The sequence below is a fragment of the Geotrypetes seraphini genome, chromosome 10 (genome assembly GCF_902459505.1).
Source record: "Geotrypetes seraphini chromosome 10, aGeoSer1.1, whole genome shotgun sequence".
Taxonomy (NCBI): domain Eukaryota; kingdom Metazoa; phylum Chordata; class Amphibia; order Gymnophiona; family Dermophiidae; genus Geotrypetes; species Geotrypetes seraphini.
Genome location: NC_047093.1, coordinates 4,189,887 through 4,216,018, shown reverse-complemented (window position 1 = coordinate 4,216,018; position 26,132 = coordinate 4,189,887). Strand labels below are relative to the sequence as shown.

Here is a 26,132-nt window from a genome sequence, read left to right as displayed (position 1 = left end):
AGAGAGCTAAACTGGAGGCCCCGAGGACACCGGAGAAAGCAGTCCCCTGCTGAAAGCCCCTGGAGAGGAGCCCCTGGGTTGCGTAATGAATTCTATAAGATCTTAGGGGAGGAGATAGTACAGCCTCTTTCTCAGGCATTTAATGTTATGATTAAGGCAGAGGCCATGCCGGAGGCTCTGAATATTGCATGTATTTTGGTCATCCCTAAACCTGGACAGGATCTGACTACGCCTGAGGCATATCGACCTATATCATTGCTAAAAACAGAGGTTAAACTGTTGGCAAAAATTTTAGCAAATGGTTGGCTTGTGTGCTGCCTCTGCTTTTACACGAGGCACAAGTAGAGTTTGTACACGGTAGGTCGATTGCGTGGAATATGCGGAAACTGCTGATGTCTTTGGAATTGAGGGCTAGTAAGAAGTTGAGATCCTTATTAGCTTTGATGCTTAAAAGGCCTTCGATCGGGTGCGGTGGGACTTTATGTTCGAGACATTGGCCGCATATGGCAGGGGTGTCGAACTCAATCACATTAAGGGGCCGAAATCCAAAATACAGGCTAAGTCACAGGCCAGACCCCGCCCAATCTGCACCCCAGACCCCACCCTCATAATAGTACTAATTATAACACAGTTTTTTCCATTCATTTGTCATATATACACACATACACACAATATAATCTTATTAACACATAATGGTTAACCACAAAATTAAACTACACAAAGCGTACTGTATGCTTTTCAACATTCATTCCTACCAGAAAACAGATAACCACTATGCAAATACCGGACCAAAAACTAAAAGTACTAATATATACAAACGAAACCCTTAGATTCAAGACTCTGCATGCAGTACAACCACAGAGAAATAGAAACAAATGCATTTCTTCCTAAACAGTGCAAAATATAGGCAGCAGACTAAAATTCTCAAAATTGACACAATTCAAACACTAACTTGAAAATAGAATCATTCCCCCTACTTTTGTTGTCTCCCTCCCTCCATGCTGTGCCACCCTCCAGCGGGTGTCTTACCTTCTGGCCGGCTCCCACCTGGCCGTTTTATGCAGCTTGTGGTCTGGTGCCCCCAGTGTTATCTTGTGGCTGGTTCTCTCCTCCTAGCATCCGCAGTGTGCACGAAGCCATGTGCAGCAGCTCCTCGCACGTTATGCGCTTGAATCGGAAGCCGTCTCTCTGACATTGATATACGGTTTCGTGCACACTCCGACTGTGAGGAGGAAGAAGCCAGCCACAAGATAACACCATCAGACCACGGGCCATATAAAACAGCCAGGTGGGCCAGATTCAGCCCGCAGGCCTTGAGTTTGACACCTGTGGCGTATGATATTGGGGGCCATTTTTTGTCTGCCTTGCGGGCCTTGTATGCTTCACTTCAGACCTGACTCCTGGTCAACGGGATGGAGTCTGATCTTTTTCCCATCTTCCATGGGACGTGGCTGAGCTGACCCTTATCACTGTTATTGTTTGCCTTTACACTAGATTCACTTATTAGAAATGCATATGCGATCCGCTTATTAGAGATGCATATGTGCGGTTTCAAGTTGAGGCTCATCAGTTCAAAATGGCGGCGTATGCCGATGATCTTTTAGTCCACATCTTGGAACTGGAGATGACATTGCCGGCTTTGTTGGAATTGATAAAAGAATATGAGGATTGTGCAGGATTGTGGCTGAACTTGCCTAAATCATAAGCATTGACATCTTCAGATGAGCTGCGGGACTGGTGGGGACCCCATTTTCCTTTAAGATGGGCGAGGGGATCATTCCAATATCTTGGTGTGCAGATTGCAATGGATGTATCCATTTTGTACAAATTGAATGTACCTGGGATGTTGCAGGTCACTAAGCGTCTGTTGAATAGCTGGCAATTGTTGCCGTTAACGGGGAGAGTACAGCTGATTCAGATGATGATACTGCCAAAGTGGCTAAATTTTTTCCAGACACTCCCCCTGAGATTGCTTTGGAGAGATATCAATAAGGTAAATGGCTTGTTGATAGGTTCTTTAGGGCGGACAGAAAATCTAAATTACCTATTTCTTAGCTACATGGAGGTTGGGAGTCTGGGGGTTTGGGTGTGCCCAATTTGCATCGGTACTATTATGCTTGCTTGCTTCGGCATGTAGAGGACTGGTTGTTACAGTCGAATAAGTTTACCCTGGTGCAGATGGGAGAGTTTATTATGCCCCGGCTCATCTTTTTTCGTTGTTGCGTTTAACGAGAGTTTTGCTTCCAGTTTGACTTTGCAAGAGTTTGTTGCTGAGATCCATGGTAAATGCGTGGAGATGGCTGGTTCAACATCTGGATAGGGACCCATATGTAACTGACCAGATATCGCTACATGGGTACTCCCCGTTCCCGCTTTTGTCAATTGGGAGAGGGAGGGTTCTGGCAGATGAAGCATGTCCTTACACAGGAGGGGAATTTGATAGATTATGTAGAACTGCAGCGCCGGGTTGAGGAGAAGTGGGGGAATCGATATGCATATTGTCAGCTCAAACATTATTTGGCTTCCTTAGACCAGGGGCAGCTGGGAGCTCATATTGGCTCCCCACTGTGCACCTTTTTTGGGATGGACACTGAGGAGGAGACATCGGTATTGATGATATATAAGGGTTTGGGGAGGGTGGAATCCTGTAAGAAGATAGAATTATATCGAAGGGGATGGGTAAAAGAATTGCGAGCCCCCTTACAGTCTTGGGATATCATAGAACAGATTAAAGGACTCCCAGCTTTGACACGCAGTGCTTCCCTACAGGAATATTATTTTAGGGGTGTTCTTTCGCGCGTACCTAATGCCCAAACAGTATGGTATTTGCAGGGGGGGGCATACCCAGAAGTGTAGAAAGGGGGGAAGGGACTTTTGGGCATATGTTCTGGGAGTGTGGTCTTATCCAGCATTATTAGCAGGAAATGAGCATATTGGGCTCCACATTGATTTGGCTGGTACCCCAGAGCAATTGAGTTTGGACTTACCAGGGGCCTTTGGACTATGGGTTGGATGGGTAGATTGTTGTGTCGTAAGCTTAATCTGGTGGCCCGGAAAGGGATTATGAAGTATTGGACTTTACATGAACCTCCTGGGTACTGGCTTTGGTGGGCAGATGTGCATCAATTGGCCTGCTGGGAAGTCAGAGATGTGAAAGGCTCCCAGATCCATATATATGGATTCTGCATCATAAAAGATGAAGTCTCCTCTTGAACGAGTTGTGAATGGTGAGGGGTGTATGCATATGAGGGAGGGTGGGGGAGTAGATGGAGAATGAAAAATGGGATGGAAAGGTCTTTGCTGTTCGGGTTTTGGGTTGAGCGAAGGGTAGGAATGTTTTTCTTGATGTGCTTCCTTTTTCTAAATGGGGATTGTTAGTGAAGGGGGGATGGAATATTCTCGTGTATACCTTTGTTTGGGGGGGTTTGGTGGGGAGGGGGGGTTCCTGCTGCCTAGTGAGACATTTAATTGATGTTGATATTGAGCATCCCAGATATAGGGATAGAGTCAAGTCCTACTCTTTGCAGCTAGGTTTGGGGAATTATAAGAAGCAAGAACCCCAGCTTATTATGCTCTGGTTGGGAATGCTGGAACATGGTAACATTGTCTGGTAGGCAACAGGCAAGAGGGGGGGGTGAGAGAAGGGTTTGGGAATATGCCATGTATTGAAGTTCATCTGTATTTCTGACTATTGAGATTCTGTTATGTGACAGTTTGGATATATTTATGTTTGGCAGTTTGGCTGTCTTCAATAAAAATGTTTCAACCCTAAATTTAGGATGATTTATTCTGCTAGAAACCTATTTACCAAAATCGCCCTTTACGTCCTTGTGTATTCCTTTGTCTGATATACTTATCCTATTGTCCATATTGAATCCTCATCACAGTTGAGTAACTATGTCACAGCTTACCAAACTGGGGGTCGAGATCCCAAACAGGATCATGAATCCTGTAGTTGGGGGTCATGGTTTAGGGGAGCACTCTATTGTTGCAGCTGCAGAAAGATTGGTGAGCATAGAACTAAGTGATTCACCTTTTTTTTCCACTTTTTCCATTTCTATTTCATAATAGATTGCTTTAACATGTACCCAGATTTGGTGGACCACAGAGGTCGGTATAGCATTCGCCAGACTGGAGGAAGGTTACGAAAATGCTATTAGAGATTACAACAAGAAACAGGTACCTTTCTACATATACTTCCAAATTAAAGCTATTGGATGTCTTTTAGAAGATTATCATGGTTTGGGCCTGTTTTCTTTAGATTATCCAGCTGAATGCGCTGATTACACTGCTTATTGGAAGCTTATCTCCAGGAGACAGACAAAAGATTATGACTATCTGTACCATAGACGTACATGCCCGAGATGTTGTGGCGAAAATGATCATTACAAAGGTACCGAAGTAACTTGTATATTACATCCCACTCTAGCCTCTTGTTCAGTGTGGCTAAAAGCACAAAATGGGTAATGTAATATCAAATCAAACCATAATCATCTAGATATTTCCAATTTCTGAAATAAAACAAGTTTTCAGTAGTTTACAGTTAATCTCAGATGGTAACATATTCCACCATAAGGAACGTTAATGAGAACATTGGGTTTTTTTTATTCTTTATTCATTTTACATCTTTTTTTTTTTTTTTTAAATATCTTTATTCCTTTTTACATTATACAAACAAGTGTACAATAAATCAAGTCATACTATACATTCTTCACTTGAAACTTTACAATCATCTTATACCATAAATTACCTCCCCTCCCTCCCTTTCCAAATATTTTTGTAACTACTCATCCTAATGTCATAAAACCCACCCATCCACCCTCCCTATACATACTAAATGGGGATAAATTCATTTATTTATTATAGTAATCAATTAATGGTCTCCACACATCTTTAAATTTCTTATAATATCCTCTCTTAATCGCCAATGTTTTTTCCATTTCATACACATGACACACCGAACTCCACCAGAAACAGTAATTCAACCCCCTGTAGTCTTTCCAGTTGTATGTTATTTGTTGGATGGCAACTCCTGTTAAAATTATTAACAGCTTATTATTATTCGAGGAGATTTGACTTTTGGCCCTCATAGACATCCCAAACAAAACTGTGTCATATGACAGGGCCATATGATTCTCTAACATACAATTTATTTGTCCCCATATCAATTTCCAAAAATTATTAATAAGAGGACAATAAAATAATAAATGATCTAGGGTTCCAGCCTCAAGATGACAATGCCAACATCTATTAGACTTAGAGCAATCCAATTTTTGTAAACGAGCAGGGGTCCAGAGTGCTCTATGCAACAGGAAAAACCATGTTTGCCTCATAGACGCAGACAATGTACATCTTATCCTCCAAGACCAAATACGTGGCCATTGAGATGCATTAATTTTATGCTTAATCTCAATGCTCCAAATATCTCTAAGTACAGTCCTTGGTTTTTTATTTAAATAGCCAGATAATGTTTTATACCACTGCGCGGCCTGGTGACCCAGAAAATCTGCCTGAAAGCATAAGAATTCTAGAGTAAAATGAGTATTTAAAGACTTCCATTCAGGGAACCATGCCTGAATGGCCTGCTTCAATTGCAACCATTTATAACTTTGTTTTTTATCAAGACCAAATTTATGTTGCAATTGTGAAAACTCCAGCAGCTTACCATCATTAATAACATCATTTAAAGTACGTATTCCTGCCTCAATCCAATCCTTCCAGACAATCATAAAACCGCCTATTTGTATCTTGGAGTTCAGCCATATGTTTTGACAAGTAGATTTTTGAATAGTAAGAGGAGTTAAACTGTTAACATATTTTAATGTTGTCCATGTGTCCATTAATATCCTATTGGTTTTCCTTATTCTAGGCATTTTAATGCTAAGCAGATGACAAAGCCTGATAGGAGACATGAGCTGCCACTCCAACCATAACCAATCTGGAAGCTTCTCCGTGAGTTCTGGGCGGAAGATATAGGATTGATGAAACCTATAAAAATTTGGAAAATTTACCCCTCCCTCCTCAATTGGTTTTTGTAAAGTCACTAGAGCAATTCTTACAGCTTTACCCAGCCAAATAAATTTACTAAGAATATTGTTTAATTTTTTATAAAAAGACCCCTGAAAAAAAACTGGTATCATTCCCATTTGATAGCAAACCACATGCAATATCATCATTTTGACAGTTTGAACTCTTCCCCACCAAGATAAATGTAAAGGATTCCATTGCTCACATAACTCTGTTACTTTTTGCAATAAACTTTTTTCATTCATTATAATTGTCTCATCAAGTGTGTTTTTTATCCATATACCTAAGTATTTTATTCCTTCTTCTTTCCATATAAAAGGGAATAAATCAAATAATCCTTTTGTGCAATGCACATTTAAAGGAAGAACTTTTGATTTAGTCCAATTTATTTTATATCCTGAAAACTTTCCAAATTTTTCTATCAAATCCAATAAATTTGGAATGGTTGTTTCAGGATTCCTCAAATGAAGTAATATATCATCCGTATATGCAGAAACTTTATATTCTTTATCCTTATGCGGTATACCCTGTATCTCCTCTTCCTGTTGAACAGCTAGTAATAAGGGTTCAAGCACTATATCAAAAAGTAAAGGAGATAGAGGACATCCCTGTCTAACTCCCCTTTGCAATTTAAAACAATCAGAAAAATTATTATTGATATATAATCTAGCAACAGGAGAGCTATACAGTGTTTTAATCATTTGTATAAATCCCGAACCAATACCAAACCATTCCATGGCCTGATACATAAATGTCCATTCCACCCGATCAAAAGCTTTCTCTGCATCTAGAGACACAGAAAAAGCTGGATCTCCAATTTCTTTTGTTAAATATAACATTTGCAATGCCAATCTGGTATTATTAGAAGAGTGTCTCTGAGCAACAAACCCTGTTTGATGCATACCAATTATGTGAGGAAGAGCTTTTGCCAAACGTATAGCCAAAAGTTTGGCTAATAATTTACCATCCACATTTATCAAAGAAATAGGCCTGTAATTTGAAACCAGCATGGGATCTTTATTTGGCTTCGGCAAAACAATAGTTAATGATTCTGCCATAGTGCCTGATATACAACCTTTCTTTAGTTGATTCTGATATAAATTTAATAAATGGGGTAAAAGAATATTTTGAAATGCTTTATAAAACTCTACTGTAAAACCATCACCACCTGGAGCAGTCCCCACTCTAAGAGACTTCAATGCTGTTTGTAATTCTTGTAAAGATATTGGATTTTCCAAACTTCTTTTTATATGATTAGGAATCTTCAGACCTTCAATATTATTTAAAAACTCTACACCATCTTTTTCTTTACTTAAATAAGACGCAGAAGAATACAAGTTTTTATAATAATTTAAAAATTGTTTTAAAATAGGACCAATCTGAGAATGAATATCACCTTTTTCATCTTTTATTGCATTCATTTTCATCTTTCTTTTTTTCACTTTAAGATAATTAGCCAATAATCTTCCCGCCTTATTTGAACTACCATAATACAAAGCTTGCTGACATAGAATATATTATTTTTAGCCAATTTAGAAGAAATCTCATTGTATTTATATTTTGCTTTTAATAAAGCTTGTAACGTAGAATTCTCCCACTTATTAATCAATTTCGATTCTAAGTCTTTTATTTCTTGTTCCACTTCAGTAAATTGCTTATTTAGGTTTTTTTTAGAATAGGCTGAAAATGATATAATTTGCCCTCTCATTGTTGCCTTAAAAGCATCCCATATTATTTCTAAAGACACTTCCTCTGTAATATTATTTTGAGAATATTCATCAATTTTTGATTGAAATTCTTCACAAAATTTTGGATATGCAAGCAATGCATTATTAAATCTCTAGATAGGCCTAACATTATCTGGATCATTAAAATTTAAATTAATCCACACTCCACCATGATCTGATAAAATTATTGGTTCTATAGAGGCTTGAGTAACATCTTGTATTAGCCCATCAGAAACAAAAATATAATCAATTCTAGAAAAAGATTTATGAACATGTGAATAAAACGAAAAATCTCGATCATTAAAATGAAGAATTCTCCAAATATCCTTTAAATTACAAGAATTTATAAAATTTTCCAACCCTAAAGATTTAAAAATTTTACTAGGTTTTTTATCCAATAAAGGGTCCATAACAGCATTAAAATCTCCTGCCACTATCAAATTATTAGCAGCCAGTGGTAAAATTATTGGTTGTAGAGTTTTAAAATATTCAATTTGATTCGAATTAGTGACATACACATTAAATAACGCCACGGTATTATTGCCCATACTCATTTTCACATGTACCCACCTTCCTAATTTATCTGCAGCCACCATACTAAATCCTGCTGAACATTTTTTATTTATTAAAATAGCTACCCCAGCTTTTTTCCCCACCACCGGTGCAAAAAAACAATCCTTCACCCAATTACCAATTAATTTTTTTGATTCATCTCCATTAAGGTGAGTCTCTTGTATGAAATAGACATCCGCATTCTGTTTTTTTTAATATAGCAATGTTTTTTTTCTTTTTATCAGATGGTTGAGACCATTAGCATTTAGTGAAAGAATCTTTAGAGTCATTATGTCAAATCAAACCAATAAACCAAAATATTCCCAACATCAATATTATATCCTCTTTTCCCCTTTTTAAAATTATTATTAGACCCCATCCCCTCCCCTGTACCCCTCCCCATACCCTTAATCCCCACCCCCTCTCTTCCCTCCCTTAAATTACATGCCAGCTTTGAAACGCACACCTTGACTAGGCAATAAACTCCCCACAAGCTATATTTATAATTTCTAATCCATTAGCCAGATCATTATAATATTAAATGAAAATCACTTTATCAAACAAGACTTCTTTATCAAGGATTACCTCCTCCTATTTTTTTTTCCTTTCTCTCATAAACCATCTTTTCCCTACTCACTCATTACAAATAAGATATCTTTGTAATAAATAAATAATCAAATAAACTTTTAAAATTACAATCATCCAAACCACATCCACCTTTTAGAGCAGATTACACCCCATACCCTCAAGTCAATTAACACCTTTAAATATTATCTAATATAATAAAATGGTAAGCCGCGCATGCGCACTTCCTAAGCGTGCGTCCGTTTTCTGTGAGCTGTAGCTAGGAAGTGCGCATGCGCGGCTCACCCCCTGCCCTCTCCGTCGCCTCCCGCCTCCAGCAGCGTGACAGTTTTCAAAGAGGCGCGGGATTCTTTCAACGCGGAACCAACAGCCATTAAAGATCCTGGCGCTGACTCCCGACGGTGGAGGAGAGGCAAGGTAGAAGAAGATTTCCGCTGCCCGGCACCCAAGTCCTTTGCCGCCCCCCCTTCCCTTACCGTGGCCCCAACTGGCGATTTAAGCAGCGTGTCCAGCAGTCTTCACACGCTGCTTCGGGCCCTTCTACTGCCCTGATTTGCTCCGGACGTGCCAGAGTAAATCAGGCCAGTAGAAGGACCCGAAGCAGTGTGTGAAGACTGCTGGACACGCTGCTTGAATCGCCATGTGTAGTCGGACCCGCGGGAAGGGAAGGGGGACGCCAAAGGACTCGGACCCGCGTTTGTAGTCGCTACTGTGGGAAGGGAAAGGGGGTAGAGGAAACAATAATGCTGCTGCACAGGGAACTGGTGTGGGGGGAGGGAAATGGAAGGGGGAGGGAATGTTGCTTTGGACAGACAGACAGAGGGAGGAAGGGAGACAGAAAGACACAGGGGCAGGTGCACAGAGAACTGGTGTGGGGGGAGGGAAATGGAGGGGGAGGGAATGCTGCTTTGGACACACAGACAGAGGGAGGAAGGAAGACAGAAAGACAAGAAGAAAGACACAGGGGCAGGTGCACAGGGAACTGGTATGGGGGGAGGGAAAGGTGCTGCTGGACAGGGGGGAGGTAAAACAAAGGGAGAAGGGCTGCTGCTGCATAAGAAGAGCTGTGAAGGGGTGGTGGTGGACACAGGGGAGGTAAAAGGAAGGGAGAATGGACAGGGGGAGCAGGCAAGGGGTGGTGATGGACAGCCAAGGAAAAAGAAAGAAAGAAAGCGGCTAAGGAGAGAGAGAGAAAAAGAAATAAAGAGAGACACACACACATATATTCTAGCATCCGTTAATGTAATGGGCTATAAGACTAGTTTAATATATATTAGAAATCATCCTTCCTAACTTTTTCTTTTCAAAGAGTATATTAAAGTCAGACCAACTTTTAGCAAAACCTACAGTATTATGACCACTGTTACATTAACAGATTTGCAAATGCAAAACCTTAGTCCATACATAATATCAAACTTCCTCTTCTTGAAATGAGGTGCTGTATGCCACATAAAGTCACATTCCAAATCTCCTCTTCCTTGCAGATCCATACCAACTAGTGTCCTCTCATTTTCTGCTTATACATTCTCATTCACATCCTTTGGTCCATATAAAATCTCCTCTTCAAACTATTTTTCATAAAGATTTGCAGCGGCCACGATTTCAGACTTATGGTGTCAATCAAAAATCCTTCACCTCATACATATATAATCCCTGTTTCTTTATTATTGACCACCACATATCTGTCATTTTTATTTTAATGCCAGGCCAACTATATATCAGAACCATCTTTAATAAATCCTCTGCTGCATTAATGGATTTTCCATTACAATGTCATTATTCCATATATCACAGCAGACTTCCCCCTTTTTTTTTTTTCAATTTAAAATTATAAGGCATACAAAGTCACATTCCAACACACATCTTGCTTGCAGATCCATTCTAATTAATGTCCTCTTGCTTGTAGAATATACTTTCTCATTCTCAGTATCATATATAACTTATCTCCTTCAAACTGTTTTCCACAATCCTCCAACATTTCCTCAGTCTGTCTTTCCAATCAGCAAGTCAATTCAGTCCATCTATTCAACCACTGTCCTTTAAAAAGTCTGTAATATTGCATCTCATAGACTCTTACAGGCTACTTTCCATTTGCCTCCTGACAAGATGGAATGTGGAATGTTTTTGAATCCAACTGCAGTTCTTCCTTCAGAATCCCATTAACTTTTTTAAACATATGAATTTCTCAAACAAAAATAAACATTACAACCAAGAAAGTAAATACTTTCATCCAGATCTTCTCTTAAGTAGCCATTGGTGATTCACACTGCTCTAGAAACTCCTTAAGTTTTGCTGCAGATTCAAAATTCAAAGTTTTATTCTTATAAGTGACCCGCATAATTGCCGGGTATATGAGACCATATCTAGCTCCCAGACTTCTCAGCTGTGGTCTCAGGTCCAATAACTGCTTCCTCTTTTGTGCCGTTGCTCTAGCAAAGTCAGGAACGATGTAAATCTTAGAGTCCTGACATTTAAAATTTTTATTATCTTTGGCCAATTTAATTATTTCAGCTACCTTCTGATATCTCAGTAGCTTAAAAATCAGTGGACGTGGTCCTTTCTGGCTGCTTGTCAATCTTGTTGGGACCCTGTGCGCGCGTTCAATTTCCAACGGAAATTAATTTTTTATCAGGAGCACCTTTGGCAAAAAATTGAGCAAAAATCCAATCGGATCTGACTGTTCAATTCCCTCCGGGACCCCAAGCACCCTTAAATTGCTCCTTCGTTCCCTATTAGATAAATCTTCCAGCTCCCTTTTTAGCGCTTCAATTTCTTTTTTTTTTTTATTTATAATTTTTATTCATTTTCAAATTTTACATAAAGTGTACAAAATATTGAAATACAATTAATGAATACACAATATCACTTTTATATCTAATACATAATATTCTAAATATATATTTATCCCCTCTCCCTCCCCCCACCCTTCTAGTATTTTCCAATCATACATTACATATTGTATATCATATTATATCATATTGTGTAAAAATTATTTTCACTACCTCCCCTTCATGTGTGTCACAAAGAAGATATTGAAAAGAAGAAAAGAAGAAGAGAAATCATATTATTTATTCATTACAATATTTTGTCAATAGCCCCCATATTTTTATAAATTTAGTATATGTCCCTCTTTGTATTGCTATTGCTCTTTCCATTTTGAATATATGACATATTGTATTCCACCAAAATGTATAATTTAGGTTACTATAATTCTTCCAATTGTTGGTTATATGCTGAATGGCAACCCCTGTCATAACTAATAAAAGCTTGTTATTTTCTGGTGAAATTTGACTTTTTTTTCTCATCATCATTCCAAATAACACTGTATCATATGATATTGCTACATGATTTTCCATCAATTTATTAATTTGTGGCCAAATTGCATTCCAAAAACTTTTAATGTAGGGACAATGATACAGTAAATGATCCAACGTCCCAGGTTCCAGATTACAGTGCCAGCATTTATTGGACTTAGAACTATCTAATTTTTGCAAACGTGTAGGGGTCCAAAAAGCTCTATGTAATAAAAAGAACCAAGTTTGTCTCATAGATGCTGACACTGTACATCTCATTCTCCAAGACCAAATTAGTGGCCATTGAGATGCAGTAATTTGATGCTTAATCTCAATGCTCCAAATTTCTCTTAGACCATTTTTTGGTTTTTTATTCAAATATCCAGATATTAATTTATACCACAATGCGGCTTGATGCCCTAGGAAGTCTGCTTGAAAACATAAGAACTCTAAACTATATTGATTATTCAATGTTTTCCATTCAGGGAACCCAACCTGAATGGCCTGCTTCAATTGCAACCATTTAAAACTTTGTGTTTTACTAAGACCAAATCTATGTTGCAATTGTGAAAATTCCAGCAGTTTACCTTCTGAAATAACATCATTTAGAGATCTAATGCCTGCAATAATCCAGTTCTTCCAAAGGATTTGAGCTCCGCCAATTTTGATCTTGGAGGTTATCCATAGAGATTGATTAGTTGACTTGTTTATTGGGATAGGTGTTAATTTACTTATAAACCTCAACGTTTTCCAAGTATCCATTAATATTTTATTTTCTCTGTATCTTCTAGGTATGTTAATACTTGGAAGATGAACTAGATTTAGGGGAAACATAAGGCACCATTTTTAGCGCTTCAATTTCTTTACTGTATTCCTTATGCTGTACACTTTCCTCCTCACACTTTTCCACTCGTTTCTCTATTTGGTCCACTTTCAATTCCATCACTTGCAGTTTATTCGACAAATACACCACCTCTTCCTTTACTTCTTTTATACTTTTAGCACATTCTAAAACTATTTCTTTTACCGCCTGGATTTCCTTCATTATGTCTTTATTTTCTACATCCTCCGGCGGCAATGGAACTGACAGCGGGGAAGCCGTATCAAGTTTTGACCATTTCACACTTCCTGAGCCGCTTCCCGCTGTCAAATTTTTATTTTGCTTACCCGAAGCCATAATCAATCTCCAATTCACTTTTCAGAGCGAAATTTGAAATTTTTTCCAACTATATTATCTGTCAGTTAGCTTGCCTTCACAGAGCTACTCCATTACCCAGCATCTTCGTCCGCTCCAAAGCCACGCCCCCATTTTACATCTTACAAGTGTATCATAAAATAACATTTAAACTTAAACAATATCACTTGATTCTCTATGAATTTAACTTAAATCATAATATTAAAACCCTCCCTCCCAATCCTACTAATTCATATGTAGTACATATATCATACATTTAATATTCTTCCTACTCCTAACCAACAGAAAAGCAGAAGGATATCATACATCCTCTATCCCAACCTTAACAAAATCCCATAGATTCCCTCCACCTACCAGAAAACTATACTTGCCCAGAAACTTGATAGACTGTTCCTCACTCAACCATATCAGCATACCAACCAACTGGAGAAATAGACCAACCCTAAAACCAAAATCGGTAAACCACAACTATCACCCACTAACCAAAGAAAATCTCCTCCACCCAAACTGCTCACCCACTCCCCAAACACTTAACACTACATTATCCTGTGCATATATGAACATCAGATCAATAAGCACAAAAGCAGACCTTATTAAGGACTGGATAATTAAAAAACAACTAAGCTGCTTATTCCTATCCGAAACCTGGTTAACCTCAGAATCCGATCCCTCCATCACAGAACTCTGCCCAATGGGTTATAAAATTGAATTAATCTGCAGAAAAAAAAAACGTGGTGGAGGCCTAGCCATCATACTCAAAAACAACATCAATATAAAGACCCTAGACAAACACTCCACTCCCCACCTAGATCTCCTAGCCTGTCAACTATCCGATGATTCTCTCATAGAAACTCTAACATGCATCCTCTGTTACTCAACACCAAGAAAATGGAATGACAACAAACAAGCGCTTGAAGAATTTATTTACCAGAACTCCCTAACATCACCTCATAACCTTCTCCTAGGAGACATAAACCTCCATCTAGAAGATCACATAAGAACATAAGCAGTGCCTCCGCTGGGTCAGACCTCAGGTCCATCCTGCCCAGCAGTCCGCTCCCGCGGCGGCCCGAACAGGTCACGGCCTGTCTGAGACACCAGAAGGGGCCCCCTTGCCACCTTGGTTTCCCATTGAGTTTTATCTTCCCATCGAAGTCCTAACCCTCCGGTCTTGCACATGCACGACCTGGTCAGATTTCTATACTTATTACTTGGTTTGCTTTCTATACCTGTGTTACATCCCAGCACCTCTCTCAGTATCCCACGATCCCCCTATCCCTCAGGAATCCGTCCAATCCTTGTTTGAATCCCTGTACCGTACTCTGCCTGATCACTTCCTCCGGTAGCGCATTCCAAGTGTCCACGACCCTTTGGGTGAAGAAAAACTTCCTTGCATTTGTTCTGAACCTATCTCCCTTCAGTTTCTCCGAATGCCCCCTCGTGCCTGTTGACCCCTTCAGCCTGAAGAATCTGTCCCTATCCACCCTCTCTATGCCCCTCATGATCTTGAAGGTCTCTATCATATCTCCCCTGAGCCTCCTTTTTTCCAGAGAGAAGAGCCCCAGCCTATCCAACCTCTCGGCATATGGGCAGTGTTCCAGCCCTCTTACCAGTTTCGTTGCTCTCCTTTGGACTCTCTCAAGCACCGCCATGTCCTTCTTGAGGTACGGCGACCAATATTGAACGCAGTATTCCAGATGTGGACGCACCATAGCTCTATACAATGGCATGATGACTTCCCGCGTCCTGGTTGATATGCCCCTCTTTATGATGCCCAGCATTCTGTTGGCTTTTTTCGAGGCTGCTGCGCACTGTGCAGATGGCTTCAATGATGCATCTACCAGCACACCCAAGTCTCTCTCAAGACTGCTGTCTCCCAATAATGCCCCCCCCAATTTGTATTTGAACAGCGGGTTCTTTTTACCTATATGCATGACCTTGCATTTTTCCACGTTAAAGCGCATTTGCCATTTGTTTGCCCAGTCTTCCAGCTTGTCCATGTCCCTTTGCAGGTCCTCACACTCCTCCCTAGACCTAACTCTGCCACACAGTTTGGTATCGTCTGCAAATTTTATAATCTCGCACTTTGCCTCTTTTTCCAGGTCATTGATAAATATGTTGAAGAGTAACGGCCCCAGCACCGATCCCTGTGGCACACCGCTCGTGACTCCCCGCCAGTCAGAGTATTGTCCCTTTACTCCGACCCTCTGCAGTCTACCCGACAACCAGTGCTCGATCCATCTGTGCACATCCCCTCCCACCCCGTGGTTCCACAGTTTCCTAAGCAGCCTTTCATGTGGCACCTTGTCGAAAGCCTTTTGAAAATCAAGGTAAATGATGTCTATAGGTTCCCCATTGTCCACCCGACTGCTTATTCCCTCAAAGAAGTGCAGAAGGTTCGTTAAGCATGACCTTCCCTTACAGAATCCATGCTGGCTTGTTCTCAGTAGGCCATTTCTCTCGATATGCTCGCAAATACCATCCTTGATCATAGCTTCCACCATCTTCCCTATAATTGAAGTCAGGCTCACCGGCCTGTAGTTTCCGGGGTCACCCCTCGATCCCTTCTTGAAGATAGGTGTGACATTCGCCAATTTCCAGTCCTCTGGTACCTCTCCAGTTTTCAAGGATAGGTTGCAAACATGCTGGATTGTGCCCGCTATTTCTTGTCTTAGTTCTTTCAGAACCCTTGGGTGGATCCCATCTGGGCCCGGCGATTTGCCGCATTTTAACCTGTCTATCTGCTTGAGGACATCCTCCTTACTTACCTCTATGTGTTCTAATTTTTCAGCCTGTTCCCCACTCATGAGTTCCTCTGAGTCTGGTATATTAGATGTGTCTTCTCTCGTGAAAACCGACGAGAAGAACGTGTTCAACCTCTCAGCTACCTCTTTATCCTCCTTGATCACTCCCTTCCTATCCCCATCGTCCAACGGCCCCACCTCCTCTCTCGCTGGTCGCTTCCCCTTTACGTAACTGAAGAATGCCTTGAAGTTTTTCGCCTCCCTGGCCAGCCCCTCTTCATATTTCCCTTTTGCTTTTCTAACCTCTCGGTGGCATTCCTTTTGGCATTTCCTGTGCGCCTGGTGATTTTCCTCCGTTGGGTCCTTTTTCCATCTCCGGAAGGACACTTTCTTGTCGTTTATTGCCCTCTTTACTTCTGTTGAGATCCAAACCGGGTCCTTTGACCGCTTGTTCTTTCCACCTTTCCTGAAACTTGGGATGTACATTCTTTGTGCTTCCTGCAGGGTGTCCCTGAATAGGGTCCAGGCGCTTCCTACAGTCTCCATCTTAAGGACGTTTTTGAGCTTCCTCCCCACCATTTCCCTCATAGCAACATAGTTCCCTTTCCTGAAGTTGAGCGCAGTTGTTGCGGTCCTCTTTACTGTGGGTGTCCCCCTTTCTAATGTGAATCGGATCGCGTTGTGGTCACTGTTGCCTAGTGGTCCTCCCACTTCTACCCCTCTTGCAGGCCCCCCTAATCCGTTTAAGATGAGGTCAAGAGTAGCACTCTCTCGTGTTGGTTCCTTGACTAGTTGCTCCATGAAGCAGTCCCTCACAGCTTCTACAAATCCTGTTTCCTTAGTGCAGTTGGAGTGACCCGTACTCCAGTCAATCCCCGGGTAGTTGAAGTCCCCCATCACTGTTACACTTCCAGTCCTGCATTCTTGTCTCAGTTCAGCTTCCAAGTCGTGTCCGATTTCCTCCGGTGTACCAGGTGGGCGATAGTACAGCCCCAGTTTTATGTCTGTACCCTTGTTTCTCGGCAATTTGACCCATAGCGATTCCAGCCCCTCTGCCTTCTTTGCCATATCCATCCCGACCGAGTAGATAGAGTCCTTTATATATAGTGCTATGCCTCCCCCCTTCTTGTGGGTCCTGTCCCTCCTGTAGAGCTTGTACCCTGGCAGCGCCACATCCCATTGATTTTCCTCTGTCCACCATGTTTCTGTAATTCCAATTATATCCAGGTCCTCCCCCTTGGCTACGACCTCTAGTTCACCCATCTTGGCCATGAGGCTTCTTGCATTGGCGTATAAGCACCGCAGGTCCTGTCGTTTTTCCTCCACCTCCTTATTTACCTGGGCCGCCTCCCCTTGAATTTAGGGCAGTTCTCCTGTTCCCTGTGCTTCTGCTTTGCCCTTAGCCTTTACTCTCGCAGCTTTCGGTTTCCCCACATTTCCGCCACCCCTCTCCCCAGCTTCTCCTCTGGGTTTTCTAGCCCTACCGGTCTCCTCCTGGGCTATCATCCCTTGAGGCTCTGTTTGATCCCCCTCGCCTTGTGGCACCCCTATATTGCCCTCAGTTTTCGCCCTCGTGCCACCCAGTCCCCCTGTGTCTCTATGCCCCTTAGTCTCTTCCCAGCAAGCTCCCTTTACCTGATGTTTCCCTCGCTGTCTGATCATAAGATCCACCGGTCTCTCTACTTCCTCCTTGCAGTCAGCCCGTTCAGCATCTGTTCTGGATGCTGTTGTCCGAAGCGTCAACATCAGATCAGCTGTCGGCTTTCCCCCTCTCCTCAGTTTAAAGCCCTCTCGATCTCCTTCCTCACATTGGCTGCCAGTAGTCTAGTTCCCGCTGTGCTCAGGTGCAGGCCGTCCCGCCGGTAGAGCTTGCTCTTTCCCCAGAAGGACGTCCAGTTCCTCACAAAGTGGAAGCCCTCCTCCTGGCACCATCTCCTCAACCATGCATTCACAGCCTGGAGGTCTGCCTGCCTCTTTGCATCTGCTCTCGGTACAGGCAGGATCTCCGAGAATGCTATCCTCCGGGTACTCCGCTTCAGCTTTCGTCCCAGGACCCTGAACTGGTCAGTCAGTGTGGCCATGCTGAAGTTCCTCCGGCTCACATCATTCGTTCCGATGTGGATTATCACCGCAGTCTCCTCTGTCTCTGCTCCGTCCAGGATCCTCTCGATCCTATCAGTGACATCTCGTGTCTTGGCCCCTGGGAGACAAGTCACCAGCCGGTCCTCCCTTCCTCCAGCTACGTGACTATCTACCTCTCTCAAGATCGAGTCTCCCACCACAATAGCAGACTTCCCTTTCCTCAGCAACCTCCTCTGTCTCAGGTCTGTGTCCTCAGTGTAATGTGGTGTCTCTCCCTCGGGGTCCCGGTGGGTCACGGTCTCCTCCTCTTGCGTGATTCCTCCGCTAGGTCCTTCCCCGGTGTCGCCTTGTGGATCCTGGGTCTCGTCTGCCAACATATGTCTGTGCAGCTGATGGTCCTGTTCCTCCACCTTCCTCCTATAGGCCTCCTCGATGAATCTCTCGAGGTCCCTCACCTGGTCCACCATGGGGTCTGCTCCGTCTGTGTCCTTGGTTGACCAGTTCGTCTCCTCTGTGTTGCTCAGTCCCTCCAGTCCCTCGAGTTTCTGGACCTTGACCCTCAATCTGCCGACCTCCATCCTCAGGCTTTCCAGTTCCTGACACCGACTGCATATGTACTCCCGCCTTCCCAAGGGGAGGTAGTCGTACATATTACACTCTGTGCAGTATACTGGAAAGTACCTCTGGGTTCCTGGGTCCTCCATTGCTCTCGTGAAGTGCTGGTGTGCTCCTGCTGTGGGTAAGAGAGAGAAAATAGAAAGGAGAAACGAGAAAAGAGAAAAGTGAATTACTTGGCGTTTCTGGTTCCCTCGCAAGGCTCCTTCGCAAAGGCGCTCTCGCTAAGGCGAGCGCCTTTGCCGCTCGCCTTCGCCGCGCGCCGAACGGCCTCAAAACCTCAAAACCTCACACCTCAAAACAAGTAATAAATTTACTCTCATACCTCAATGCACTAAACTACCAGATCCTCAATCCCCAATCCACACACGAAAAAGGACACCAATTAGATCTTGCTGCTTATATGACCCAACATCCTCACAAACCCAAAATCAATATCTCTAATGGGGCATGGCACCCCTCCTTTTGGTCAGATCACTATAAATACACCTTTGACATCAACTGGCCTCAAAGCATTAACAAACAACCTCCAATAAAAACCTCCTTCAAAACACGCCAAAAAATCGAACCCTCCATATTCTGGGATAAAGCAGACCACGCCACCACCAACATAGCTCCCAACAAATTTATATCCCAATGGAGATCCATAAGTGAAACCATTCTAAATGAGCTAGCCCCAGAAAAACTAAAATTCAAAATATGCAGACCTTCTGATAAATGGTTCGACGCCGAACTTCTCCAATCTAAAAAGCTCTGCAGACAACTAGAAAGAGTCTGGAAAAAAAACAAGAGTTTAGAACACACTAAAACTGCATGGAGATACCAAATTAATCAATACAAAACCAAACTCAAGGAAAAACGAAAAGCCTACTACTCCAAAATGATAGGCAAAAAAACCCCAGACACAAAAAAGCTATTTAATCTAGTAAAGAACCTCACAGATACCAAACCTTACCTCTCCACCCAAAGTATCCACCCACCAACAGCCATCCACCTAGCAGACCATTTCAAAAACAAGATCACCAATATCAGATCTACATTCAATAATAACAAACCCATCAACTAGCGAAGCCATCGTAGCAGACAGAAGCTGGTCTGATTTCCCAATTCTAGTCTGGTCGGATATGAACCGACTCTACAATAAATACAGCCATGCTTCCAGTGACCTAAATAATTGCCCCACCTACATATTATCAAACGCCTCCACCACATTCAAAACCAACTTCATGCTATGGATTCAAACCACATTGACAGAAGGCCAATTCCCACAGGACCTAGGAGAGATCTTAATCACTCCAATCATAAAGGATCACAAAGGCCCAATAGATAGCCCCTCCAACTACAGATCTATCGCTTCAATACCATTGTACGTTAAAATAATAGAAGGCCTAGTGGCACAATACCTCACCGAATATCTGGAAAAACATAACCTACTCCACCCCTCACAATCAGGATTCCGAACTAACCATAGTACAGAAACACTACTTGTCACATTACTAGATACAGCCCGACAACACATCAGTAAAGGAAAAAAAATGATATTAATACAATTAGACCTCTCCGCAGCATTTGACCTACTTGACCACACCTTATTACTACAAATTCTCGACGCCATAGGAATCTCAGGCAAGGTCTACAAATGGTTTCAGGGGTTCCTCAAATCTAGAACCTACAGGGTAAAATACAATGATATCAAATCAGAACCATGGACAAATCCCTGCGGAGTTCCACAAGGATCACCTCTCTCACCTACGCTCTTCAACCTTTTTATCTCCTCCCTAGGAGCCACTTTAGATACCCTAGATGTCACATCTTTCAGCTATGCTGATGACATCACCATAATCCTCCCCTTTGACCAATCAGAGACCACCACCACAACAAAGCTAGAAACAACCTTAGACACAGTAGAAAAATGGATGATGGATCACAAACTAAAACTAAATTCTGAAAAAACAAAATTCCTTTTGCTCGAAAAAGCCCAAACTCCTACCATCACTGAACTGAAAATCAAAAATACCAAATACCCAATATAACCCGAACTAAAACTCCTAGGAGTTACGATAGACAGATGTTGCACAATGCAGCCCCAGATCAACAAAACAACCCAGAAAGCTTTTCTAACCATGAGAAATCTCCGTAAAATCAGAAAATTCTTTGACCAAGCACAATTTAGACTAATCGTCCAATCCCTAGTCTTAGGTCTGCTGGATTATTGCAACTCCCTATATCTTCCTTGTCCAGCCACTATGATAAAACAACTCCAGACCATACAAAACACCGCCCTCAGATTGATCTACTCACTCAAAAAATATGATCACATAACAACTGCCTTCTTAGAATCTCAATGGCTACCCATACAAGCACGAATCCAATTCAAATTCCACTGCCTGATATTCAAAGCATTACACGGCTCTTCCCCCTCCTATCTAAACAACCGCTTAAACCAAATCTCCACCTCAAGACACAGAAGAACCTCGAACCCTTTCGTCTTCCCCCCACAAGGCACACAACGCAAGAAAATGTTTGACAACCTTCTGGCAACACAAGCAGCAAAAATCAACCATTCCATCTCCAATCTTATGACAATATCAGACAACCTCAAAACATTCAGAAAAGAAATCAAAACCCTGCTTTTCAAAAAATTCATCCAAATATCTTAACCCCTCCTCTTTTACCTCCAGAAGATTCACCTACCTTCAGATAACCTTCCCCCAAATTACCCACCTTAACACCTTCCAATTAAACAAATACCATAAATAGATTGTAACCTACCCTCTCTAACTGCATTCCATATGTATTTTTCATACAGTTCTTCACTGTCAGTTTAATTTCCATCCTATAAATTCACATAGAATTTTTCTTTTTTCAACCATCTTTATTTTCTCTTCTTTATTAATTTCCAGGTACTTTAGTTAGATTGTGAGCCTTCGGGACAGTAAGGGAATTTTTTAAGTACCTTCTTACTTCTCATTTATAATCTTAATGTATATTTTCTTCAAACCGCTTAGAACCTAACGGATGTAGCGGTATATAAGAAATAAATTACATTACATTACATTACATATATATTCTGTCCTATTCATTTAATATCAAATCAGAAATCCCCCCCCCCATACTTTGCAATTATACCTATTAGGGAAAAATGATAGTCCAATAACTACTCATTACCATATTCTATCAATGGCCTCCAAACAATTGTTTTCCATACAGGATAGTGCAATATGATGAATGAAGGAACAAAGTAAATATAAAACATACCTCCACTGGGAGCCAATGCAATGTTTGAAGCTTTATACAAACTAACTTTTTACATCCTACATTAGGAAAAGACAGTAATTTGAACAATTATCGGAATTTCATCCAATTCAATATATGCTCTAGCACATCTAAGCCTCCGTAATGATCTAAAACCTTCAGTGGCAATACTCTGAGCTCATACTTCAAATGGCTCCGGGAATTTTAGAATGTGGTTCCAACACATAACTTGTTTCAGTCCCAGCAAAAGGGCTACTTAATAACAAAAATTTGATACTAACAAAAGGGATATACATCAAAATATCATCGACATAAATAAACGGATTAAATCTATGTTGACAAGTTGTTAACCCAATGGTACCGTCATTATATTAAATAATGTAGGTGATATTAATCTTCAAATTCCTCTTCCAAATTCTATCTGTAATCTTTCTGTAATGATAAATGTATATGAGCATATTTCTTCAGATGTAAATTTCCAGCTGCATAGAAACAACATAAAGTTAACGACATATCTTCTCCACATAATATAATACACATTTTCAGGGATCTCTTGAGTAGAATCACTGAAAATACACAGATAAAATGAACTTTATATTTGTTATCTGTAAGATTGATTGATTGATTTATTGATTTGATCTGATTCTATTCCTCCCTCCCGGGAGCTCAGAACGGATTACAAGCCAACATTCACAGAATTTACATTGGACAGTACATTTGGCGATACAATACAGTCATAAAAGGGCAAGGCTGGGCAGTACAGTAACTTGAAGACATTCATAGGGAATTTATGGAGGGGTATTACAGAAGATTGAACCGGGGGTCACCATCTGGTAGTTGTTAACGGAGAGATATCAGAGGGAATTTTTTTGCGGTTGGACCTTCACTGCTCTTCGGAAGGTCATCAATGAGTTCAGTGATGGTTCCAAAGCTGTGGGATGAAGTGGCTGTAGGAGCGTTTGCGGGCAGTTTCCAACAGGAGAGATCTTCCTGGGGGATGCTGTAGAGCGGAGGGGGCGGGTAGGTGCATATAGATGTATCTTGGAGTTTGCAATAAAGAATAACATAGAGGCTATTACCTGTGGATAGCCACGGGTAACCCGTTAAAATGGTGGGGGGAAAAAGTGCTTACTGCGAGTATGGGGACAAGGCCATCCACTGCGCCGTGGAGCGGTGAATGGCATTGGCTCTGCAGTTAAGGGAGGGAATGCATGCGGTCACTGATCGCGTACTGCCCCCCTCCCTCCTTCCTACCTACCGGCTGCATCTATCTCCCTCCCTCCCCCTTACCTTTGCCCATAAGTGCACAACCTCAGGATGCTGAGACAGCACTCTAACCACTAGGCCACTCCTTCACTGCAAACTTGAAAACAGCAGAATGGTTATTAACCTCGAAAGCTACATTATGCGTTAAAAGATAACAAGACAGATTGGATGGGCTGGCGGGTCCTCTTCTGTCATTATTTACTACTGTATTTTTATTGTGTAGTTAAGTACTAGACAGCATATTTTGACAGCTTCAGTTCAGTGGATCATATTCTCTTCCTTCTACAGGTGGAAAATGCCCAAGCATTCACGTGGCAGTCTCAGCTCCGTCATCGATGGGATGATGAGAAAAAGAATTGCTTTGCTAATATTTGTGATGCACAATTCTCATATTCCTATGAATATTTGGGGAACACCCCACGGCTAGTAATCACTCCTCTTACAGACAGGTATGTCACAGGTATATTGCTATTCATGTAGAAATCTATTGGTCAGCCCTCTGGTAGAATCTGTGGTACATTTCTATTTTCTTACATTATATACCCAAGCATCTGCTCTGTAAACCTGATTCAATTGGTTTTCTTTCCCTGTATTAAGTCTTTTTTTTAGATTGTGCCATTTTCCTACTTTTCCTTTTGGGCTTCAACTCGGTTGGAATTAGAGCTAGGATCTGGGACCAAAGTCTTTATTTGCAACTAGAGAATGACACGGGGAAAAAATTTGTCCCCGTCTCTGCTCCATCACTGTCTTGTCCCCATCACCGTTCTGTCCCGCGAGCTCGGTCCCCGTCATCTCATCCCCGCAAACCATCTGATCCCTACCGCACAAGCCTCAAATAGTTTTATACTGAACTTATTTTATTAAAGTATAAAAAGAAGCAATATTCTGTTCAATTGTCATTTTATAAATCAAAGTTCTGGCTGCTGAACTAGAGAAAGAGATGTTCAGCTGGCAGGGCTTTGTTCAGATGACAGGGCACAGATGTCAAGGCAGATGACTTTTTAAAATATGCAATGTCACATCAGTAACAACTATAGAAAAATAGACAAATATAGTGCAAAATATAGACAGTAGATATAAATTCTTAAAACTGACACATTTTGATCACTAAATTGAAAATAAAATCATTTTTCTTACCTTTATTGTCTGGTGATTTCTTTCTTTCCTTCCTCAGGCCCAACAATTGTCCCTTCCTCCTATGTCCCCCTCAATGTCTTCCAGCCTTTGTCCTCTTCCTCCCCCCCCCCCCCATCTGGTGATTTCTTTTTTTCTTTCCTTCCTTAGGCCCAACAATTGTCCCTTCCTCCCTCCCTCCTATATTCCCCTCACTGCCTTCCAGCCTTTGTCCTCTTCACCCCTCCCCCAAGCCTGCCTGCCCGCTGGATTTACTTACCTCCTGCTGCTATGAGAACACATCGCCGAAGCAGCAGCAGCAGCAGGGGGAGGGGCGAACTCCTGGCTCAGCAGCACGGCACCCGGAAGGTCCAGGCGGGTGTAGCAATTGCACGCCGCCGGCCCAGAAGCCTTACCCACGACATCAATTCTGACATTGGAGGTAAGGCTTCTGGGCCGGTTGCGTGCAATCGCTGCACCCGCCTGGCCTTACCCTTCTAATTTCGGCAGTGAGCAACCAGTAGCGGTGGTGGCGGGCAGTGGTCCTGGAAGGTAACGGGGGTGGGGGTGAGATTTGGGTATTCGCTCCATAGGACACACCCTTTTTTCCACCCTCTTTTTTGGCTGGAAAAAATGCATCTTATGGAGCAAAAAATACGGTAATTTCCTGGCTAAAGAAGCAATGTTATTAGATAATTACAACACATGAAAATCACAGCTTTAGATTTCTTGCTCCAAATAACACTTTCTCACTAAACATTGCTCCAATCAGCTCATTCTTCAAAGCAAAGAAAGCCCATGACTTCATTTGGAAAGCTTAAAAACAGAATAAAACACATAACAGACCTGAATGTGGCTTCCAGTTCATTGCAAATTGAGGTGTGCAGTTGCATAATGCTGATCTCATTGTGAGATGCTTTTAATCTTTAAATGCAACTTATACAGGGCAGCAGACATCTTTAAAAAAAAACAAAAAACTATTTTACCCCTCCTCACGTTCTTTCCATTTATGTTTCTTTTTTTTTTCTTCTTCTTTAAAGTATTAATTTTGTAACTTTATCCCTTTATTCCTCACATATTCAATTTTGTCTGTATGTTCGTCTAACCCATTATAACTAAATTTTAAATTGTATGTTAAATGGTATGTTTATTTTATACTTTATTGTAACTTGCTTAGCAAATTATCGATAAGCGATTTATCAAATTTAAATAAACTTGAAATAAATAAACTTGAGATCATCAAGGTGCACCTGCAATTAAAGGATGTGCTGGGAGACATCTTTAAAAAAAAACCAAAAAACTATTTTACCCCTCCTCACGTTCTTTCCATTTATGTTTCTTTTTTTTTTTCTTCTTCTTTAAAGTATTAATTTTGTAACTTTATCCCTTTATTCCTCACATATTCAATTTTGTCTGTATGTTCGTCTAACCCATTATAACTAAATTTTAAATTGTATGTTAAATGGTATGTTTATTTTATACTTTATTGTAACTTGCTTAGCAAATTATCGATAAGCGATTTATCAAATTTAAATAAACTTGAAATAAATAAACTTGAGATCATCAAGGTGCACCTGCATTTAAAGGATGTGCTGGGAGTTGAACTCACAACCTCTGCAAAATCAGCACAGAGCTTTTACACATTGAGCTATACCACCTTCCACTTCTCTGACCCCTT

General features: G+C 41.3%; 1 protein-coding gene across 2 annotated transcripts in view; it reads left to right on the top strand.

The window, feature by feature from the left end:
* Window positions 1-26,132, top strand: part of DNAH17 (dynein axonemal heavy chain 17) — a 954,442-nt gene that overhangs the window by 423,642 nt on the left and 504,668 nt on the right. For both annotated transcript variants that reach the window (XM_033960179.1, XM_033960181.1), the window contains 3 exons: window positions 4,072-4,179; window positions 4,262-4,393; window positions 23,630-23,790. In XM_033960179.1, coding sequence (XP_033816070.1) covers window positions 4,072-4,179; window positions 4,262-4,393; window positions 23,630-23,790 — 401 coding nt within the window. The remainder of the gene's footprint in view (window positions 1-4,071; window positions 4,180-4,261; window positions 4,394-23,629; window positions 23,791-26,132) is intronic.